This window comes from Cervus elaphus, chromosome 27 (assembly GCF_910594005.1).
Source record: "Cervus elaphus chromosome 27, mCerEla1.1, whole genome shotgun sequence".
In the NCBI taxonomy this organism is placed as follows: domain Eukaryota; kingdom Metazoa; phylum Chordata; class Mammalia; order Artiodactyla; family Cervidae; genus Cervus; species Cervus elaphus.
Window position 1 is genome coordinate 60859549 of NC_057841.1, and position 8165 is coordinate 60867713.

The window sequence follows — 8165 nt, forward strand, 5'->3', positions numbered from 1 at the left end:
TGTTGATTGAGTAACTCAAGGTAAATAAACAAGTTCACTTGCCTACTGGGGCCAGATAATGTAAATGAGCAAAACAAACAGCAGGAGGGTGTGGCCAACGTGAGAACTCCCGCCGGCCAGGCGTCTCTCAGGGCGGTCACTGCATCCTCTCCCAGCCCGCTCCTGCGCTTTCCTACCAAGAATCTTAGGTTGTCGAGTTAATGATTTTGCAAAGGCCGCCAGAAATCTGAGCTTTTAATGCAATCTCTCAACTTTTAAATGCTGGTAACTAACTCGAATTTTCACAAGACTGTGAACCAACCCGAAAACTTCTAGGGAGTCACGCAGCTCTAAGCAACCAATTTGCAACCTCTGCATTATATAGATAATAAAAGATATATATATATATATACACACACACACACATATATATATATATATATATATAAGAGGGGCTTCTCTAGTGGCTCAGCTGTAACGAATCTGCCTGCAATGCAGGAGCTACAGGAGACGCAGGTTCGATCCCTGGGTCAGGAAGATTCCCTGGAGGAGGGCATGGCAACCCACTCCAGTTTTCTTGCCTGGAGAATCCCATGGACAGAGGATCCTGGTGGGCTACAGTCCATGGGGTCGCAAAGAGTCGGACACGACTGAAGCGACTTAGCACGCACATACATAAAGAACGCTTGTTTTCTAAGAAACTGTGATTCCTGGGAAGGCCGCAGATGCGGGTAAGACATCCTGCTTGGGATGGTCCTGCCTGGGTTCAGATCCCCCCGCTGCTCTCGGCCTGTGTGAGCTTGCGTAGCTCACCTCATCTCTATAAACCTTCAGTTTTCACACCCGGAAAGTGGCCACAGTGGTGAGAATGTCCGCTTGATCAGGTTGTTCCGAGGACAGGATGAGAAAGTCTTCGGAAGCCCTCAGCGCCAAATTCTCAGGATCTGTTCCCTAGCACGAGTGACTGCTTCTCTTTATAATAATGGAATTATTCGAGGGCCAGCCAAACATCGGGCAAATACATATTCCCAAATCCCTCATTTCTCCCCCCAGGGGAGCGTTTGAAAGTTGTCCACATAATAACCTTCTATTTTTGCTGCTGTTTTAGGCCGACCCAGGGGGAATGCACTCTACTTTTAAAACCACTGTCCTCACCCGGCGGCAGAGAACAGCCACTTCTCACCCACTTTCCTTCTCCCCCCAACCCCCCAAAGCATTTTCCAAATCCGAACAGTGTTTCCTCTTTTGCTCCAGGCTTTTAGTTTGCAGTGAGCTTCCCAACCAGTTTCAGTTTCACTTAAGCTTCTGGCAGCTTCTCTACCGTAATTAAAGTGTTCTCATTTTCCCCTGAAAACTTCCCACACGCCTCGAGTTTGAACACTGTCCTTTCCCGAACCCTTCAGGGGTTTGTTTACGAGTCTCCGATTGCCCGTTTATGATAAAGATGACGCTCCAGGCCTCCCCATCCGCAGCTGTTCCGCGAGGACAACCCTTCCCCGCTCGCAGCTCCTAGACCCAGCTACGCCTGCAGCCGAGGCCTCCGTCCAGGAAGTAATTTCGGTGCCGGATCGGGCCTCCCTCCCGCGCTGAGCCCGGCCCGGCCCCGCCTCCGGGGTCCCAGGCCGGCGAGTGGCGCGGACGCGCCCCGCCCCCGCGGTGCCGGGCCCGGGCCGGGGGCGGGGCCGGGCCTGGGGGGCGGGGTCTTGGTGGGGGCGGGGCCCGCGGCGGGTTTCGCTACGTCACCGGGAAGTCCCCGTAAGACCCGAGCGCGGGCTGCGGCGGGCGCCAGAGCTGCAAGGTCCCCGCAAGCGCGCAGTTTAGTTTCTCCTGCTCCGTGCGGACCGTCGGCTCCGACCCGTTTGCCCCGCTTGCGGCCCGCGACCTGCAGACCCGAGGTGCTCGGGTTGCGTCCCTGAGTTGCCGGGGTCTACTGGCGGCCGTCTGCAGAGATGCCTGGAAGGAGGGCTCGTAGGAGCGCCCAGCCGAGCCCCACGCGGGTCCCGGCAGGTAGGGAGAACTGGGGCCCGCGGAGATTCTGACCGGGAAGGGGGCCGGGGTCGCTGTTTCGGTCCGGGCAGGGGCAGCCCGTCGTTCCGGGGCCTAAGAGCCGGGCGGGACCCGCGCCCTGGCACGTGCTTTAGGGGCGCCTCCGGGAAGCTCTTCGGGTTTAGCCCGGGGCGCTGGCGGTGGCGAGGGAAGGGGCGCGCCTTGCGATGGGGATGCTGCTGCGTTTGAGCGGAGGCCGAAAGCCGCCTCTCCTTCGCCTGCCTTCTGTCTGCGCTCGCCCTCGCCGGGGCCACGCGGAGAAAGTCATTGTCACGGCCGGGGGCGCCGCTGGCGCTCAGCGGTTCCCGAGACAGGCCCTTTTCCTCTGGGGTCCAGGACCTTTTGAGGACCCTTCTCCGTCTGACGGCTGTCTCCAGCCCCAGCACCAACAAAAGCGATAATAACGCTTGATGCCGTCACAGTTCTGCAAAGGACGGATGGAGGGTTATGGAAGCCCCGAAAGGGTCAGAAGGCTGGAAGGCCTGGCTTCTTAGTTAAAAGTATAACATTTTAAGAGTCTGTATTAGTTACAGAAATGGCGTAGGAAAAAAACAGGGGATGGTCCACAGTGTTGTTTAATCCATCCCTTCCTCCGCCCTTCCCCATCCATGTAGCTCCATTAAGTAACTTCAGGTCAGCTGTCCTCCTCCCCGCTTTTATAAATTTTATCAAACAAGGCAGACGTCTGCTAAGGAGCAGTAGCAAAGAAGTAAGACCGTGGGCTGGAAATCCGTGTGGGTCATACTGCTGTTACCTCAGACGGTATCGGGTCCCTTTTAAACTTAGTTTAATTTTAGGGGGCCCCTTGGGCGTGTAAATGAAGTGGTGCATGGCCAGTGTGGCCGTGGCTAAGTTGGCACAAGGCTGTTCTGTGTCCCTTCGGAGGGAAGAAGCTTTGTCCATCTTTTGTGATGTCCAAGAGTTCTGGCTATGTTGCAGAGAATTGCATAACCTTAACCGTCGAACTGAGCCCCCATTAATAAGGGATAGCAAAAAGGTCCCTCTTAAACTTGATTAGATGGTAAGACATAAAAAAATTGAGATGTAAGTGACATATAACATTGTCTTAGTTTTAGGTGAACAGTGTAATGATTTGAAATATGTATCAGTTGTGACATGATTACTGTAATAACTTTAACATCCATCACCACACATAGTTATGTTTTTTAATTAATACATTTATAGATGTAATAAAATCATTAAGGAAGCAACTAGGTGCTGTTTTCTCTCTTTTTTTTTTTTTCTTGATGAAAGGGATAATTTTTTCTGTTACAGTTCAGGGCTTTCAAAACGGTAGGCTGAATAATGATTGTTTTTTTAGGATTGTGTTAGTATTTCTAACTCAACTGAAAAGGACATGTCTTACTAAATACTTTTCCGAATGCCTGATCCTATAGCCTATAAAGAAATATATCTTAGAAAATTTATTAGGTGTCTTGTTAGGGATTATTCATTTTTTTTTTTAGAAATTATGAAAATTTTACCTAGCTCTTGTAAAAAGAGAATTTGGTTATTTTGAGCCTAAATAGGGTATTTGCAGGGACTGTTTACAAAGTAAATCAGTTTTTAATTTGTAGTCATAATGGTTTTTAGTGATCATGATCATGATATTGAAATGTACCAAAAAGAAGCTGAATTGCTTTTTGCACTACCCAAGAAAATCAGTTTAGGTTTGGTGTTGGTTTCATTTACTATAAAAGTTTACTTAGAAATTAGATTATAAATATTACTTTCTCCTTATATTCAGTTTATTACAGTATCTTAATCTTAAAAAATAGTAAACACGTGAACTAAACATTATTTGTTTTTTTGCTTCACTGATCTCCATAGAGGCAGTGGATTGGTACAGATTGGGAAGAACTTGTTTTAAAATTTTAAGTTATTTTAGAAAATGTGGACTTAATTTTAGAATAAGCTTTTATGAACTTGAAAGAGTTGTTTAAATGAGGATAATAATGCATTTAGATTTACATATTATGAGGGCATAATCTGAACTATGAATTATTGCCATTTACAAAGTGAGTTGTACTTGAAAATAACATAAAAGAATTTAACTTTTCTTTCTCTAGCCAATCTTAAGTGATAAAGAAAAGGATGACATCACCTGAGGCTGTGAAACTCACTCACTCTTTGCGGTGTATGACATAAATGTCTATATTTGAAAGTAAGATAACATTGCTTCATCCAGGATGCTCAAAAAAAAAAAATCAAGTTTATTTTTGCTTAATTATTTCTGTTTATGAGTCACTATATGTTTGTGTATGTCATGTGGTATAAGTTGCTTTTCTTTCTTTACATTCAGAAAACAAGTGTACATAAAGTTAAGATAATGCTTTATAGGATAAATACTCAACTTGTCCTTGGGATGGGTGTATTAACTCTTGCAGGCTGCAGTTTGCAACGTCAGTGTAACTGATACTTTGCTTTCTTTTTCAGATCCTGAAGTTGAGTGTGCTCTTCAGTTGAGGAGAATTGGAGACAAACTGAATTTCCGGCAGAAACTTGTGAATCTGATATCCAAACTCCTCCGCTCAGGAACTTGACTTCAAGAAGCTTTCGAATGAGGAGACTCCTTTCAAAAGGAAGATTCCTCAGTAGGTGCAGATTTCATCAGAAGATTCCCCAGTAAATGCAAATTTCATCAATTAGAGGAGAGACTGCTTTGTAATGGAGAAGAACGTGAAGGGAACTCTCATTTGCTTTTGAATGCTCTTGGAAACGAAGATGGATACAACACACTGAGGATGGATACAACTCACATGAAGATGGATACAACAACACACATGAATTTCTGTCGGAGGTTTGCCAGAAGTCTTGTTTGGGATTGGAGAACATTAAAAATCTACTTTGTTTATTTTAAAACAAGAATGGAGGAGCTTTGAACATAGGGAATCAATTCTTTATACGTTTTGGTTTTGTTTAGAGACTTGTTCTAGTATTTTTGTTGAAGGTTGCTGCCCAGTGTAAGAGGAACTGGCAAATGATTATAGACTATGGTCGGGCTGAGAAACAATATATTCCATGTTTGTTTCTACTTTTGGGTGACAGTACCAGGACACTGTAATCTTTTGGTTTATATATATTATTTTGTTAAAAGTAAAATTTTTTTTTTTGAGAACACTGAATGTGATAGTGAATGTTAATTTCATAGGTCACTACAAAATATAAACTAATTTGAAAGTTTCTTTTGAGTTAAGATGTATTGTTGTTTCTGTTCAGAAGACCTTTTACTAAGTGTGTTCCAATGAGCCTCAAACTGGGAAGTGATATGCTTTGAAAAAATCGGAAGTGTTACTTGGTGCCAGTGGAATTCTTGCAGAAAAGAAAAAGAAGCATGGGGATTTTGCATAACTCGGAATAATTTAAAAAGCGATAGATTTTTTAATTGCTGTAATTAAAACTTGGTAAGATGAATATTCTAATATAACTTGATAAGAAAATGAATGTTTTTAAAGAAATTTCTAAAATCTGTAAAATGTCCTTTCTTATACTCAGTGTATATTGTATAAGAGTGATCTTTTAAGAGAGATTAAGCATGTTTTCATAATTGAGATACATACATATATTTTTCAAAAGGAACAGATTGCTCATCCAGAATGAAAATCCCATTTACATACACATGCATAACTTCATCTGCTATATATATATATTATCTATCTATATATATAGTGTTAGAGTAATAGGTAAGACAGGCTTCATGAATTCTTTTGTTTTCAATTATTAAAAGGCCAGGCTATCAACAAAACTCCACAAATATATAAAAAAGAAATAATACTGTTATGATTGAATTTCAGCAGGAATAATCTTATTTATTTTACTTATTTATCATTAAACTATTTTTTGTTTCGTTTGATAATAAAGGTGTATTTTGGAATTTTGAGGCGAGGGTTTCACAGCTACTTGAACTCTTTCAGGAAGAATGTTTTAATATAGGCTGTAGTCACTTTAGATGAAAAATTACCTCAGCATGTTTTTTCTTCAGTATTACTTAAAGCTGTTAGTTTATTTAGTTGCAAAGACTTTTGGGGGGGGGGCAGCATCTGCCTAGAGGAGAACGTTTTGCTGTGGATATTTATGGTCTATAACTGTATTTATACATATATACAATTAAAACTTGATGCTGTAGCTGTAACCTATTAAAATTTACCATCATTCTTTTCTGTGTGTTTATTTTTCATCGTGTAAGCTACTGAGTGTTCGTTGTAAAACCAAAATATTTTCAGTAACCTCCATGAGCAGTTACCTCCTGACCAAACCACCTCTGCCCCAGTCCTGTGGTGGGAATAGGTTCTACCGGGACATTTGGCGTGATTTCTGCTCTCTAGAGACTTAGGCTTTAATTGGGAAAAGAAGTAGGGAAAAGTAGGAAATGAATGCCAGGCAGAGGTCTCGAGTGCTGCCGTGTGCTGCAGATGGATGCCTGGAGACAGGCAGGCGGTGGAGACTCATGGTCTAACCTAGAGGTTTGCTGAGGCGGGGCCCTGGCTGCTCGGGTCCGCCTGCCAGCCGAGGGGACTCGGGTGCTCTGCCCTGAGAGGCTGCCTCCCGCCGCCCCAGCCCCTGCAGCAGGTATTGCATCATCTGCAACTAGTCATGTGCTGAAGGAGGTGTGACCCCAGCGGCCTTCCTGTTTGAGCGGGAGAGCTCCAGAGATCCCCCTGCCTTCTCGCCTCTGTCGCAGAGCCGCTCCCCGACCCTCCCCTGCCGGCCTGAGTGTGCTGAGGTCCTGGGATGTGAATCGCCGCCCTCAGATGCGGACAGAGGAAGGGCCGCGGGGGAAGGCGGCTGCGGGAGCTGATGGCTGCAAAACGGGTGGGGGGAGCCTGGCTTCAGAAAAGGTGGGGCCCGTGTTTGATGGTCTGAGCATTATTCTCTGAGAACTCCCATTTTAAAAAAAACTTTATTTTAGAGTATAGCCAATTAATGTGATAGTTTCAGGTGCAGAGCAGAGAGACTCAGTCATATGTATACATACATGTATTCTTTCTCCCCCAAACCCCCTCCCATCCCGGCTGCCACGTGACGCTGAGCAGAGTTCCATGTGCTCTGCGGGAGTGTGTACATGTGGATCTCAAATTCTTAACTGTCCCTTCCCTCTGGTAACCATAAGTTCGTTCTCTGTGAGTCTATTTGAGAACTCTATTTAAATGTCAAAAAGTTCCCATGATGTCCACATAATTGTATTATTGACCAACAAAGAGCTACTATGAATTAAAAAATACTTTCTGATTTGCACTTAGATTTAAAAGAAAACCTCAATAGTCTATATTTGGGAAGAATCTATGTATCTATCATCTATCCTGTATCTAGGAATGAAACAAGTTCTTCAGTCTAAAGATGCTGGGCCCTGTGATTATGGGTTTTAATCCCTTGCAATAACTGCCCACATACATACACCACGCTGGGCAGGCACGTCATAAATGGTGAGAAGTCCGTCAGACTCCTCACACCTTTGTCAGAGGGGAAGACGCCCCAGAAGATACACCTTGGAAAGAGAACAGCCACTGAGAGTGAGGATGCAATAGGGTGCCCCACTTTGGAGGGCTGCGGCCGGACGCTTCCAGGCGGGGGTCTGAGAGTCTGCTGAGCTGTGTAACCGACTGAGGCAGCCTGTCTGAGTCCGAGTCACTCCTCTGCAGTCAGAGACCCGGATCGTCAAGGTCCCTTGTGGTGTGAAACGGAAAACGGGGTGACAAAGATGCCTATAGAAGGTCTTTCATCACACTTCCTACTCGCCCCCTTATTTCAGACAGGATTCAGAGAGAACTGAAGGGTCTGCAAGAAGTAACAGCGTGGATGTAAAACGCCAAACCATCCCAAAACAACAACAAAAAGAACCAACTACCAGGCAGACTCTTCCCCCCACACTGATGGTAAGTCCTGGAGGAAGTCGTGCAGGGACTTCTCGGACTCATAAATGTTTTCTGGGAAATGAGAATTGCCTGGGCATCCTGGCTTCCCTGATGATGACTTCACTCAGTCAGGCCTGCTTCTTATATGAGGCTGGAAATAGCTGAGAGCACCTGCCAGGACACACCTGGCCGCTTAATCACCTGAGCATTCTTACGTAACAGGTCATGGTTCAAGAGCAAAACTGTTGTCAGGGCAATGCAGGCACTAGCAGGAGCTTCTCCTTTGAG

General features: G+C 45.0%; 1 protein-coding gene across 1 annotated transcript; it reads left to right on the top strand.

Moving 5' to 3' along the window:
* The first annotated feature begins 1710 nt into the window (after positions 1-1710).
* PMAIP1 (phorbol-12-myristate-13-acetate-induced protein 1) lies at positions 1711-6180 on the top strand. Its single transcript, XM_043889550.1, has 2 exons — positions 1711-1986; positions 4462-6180. Exons 1-2 carry the CDS (start codon positions 1929-1931, stop codon positions 4566-4568), a joined length of 165 nt encoding a protein of 54 aa, XP_043745485.1. The 5' UTR covers positions 1711-1928; the 3' UTR covers positions 4569-6180.
* Positions 6181-8165: the final 1985 nt, after the last annotated feature.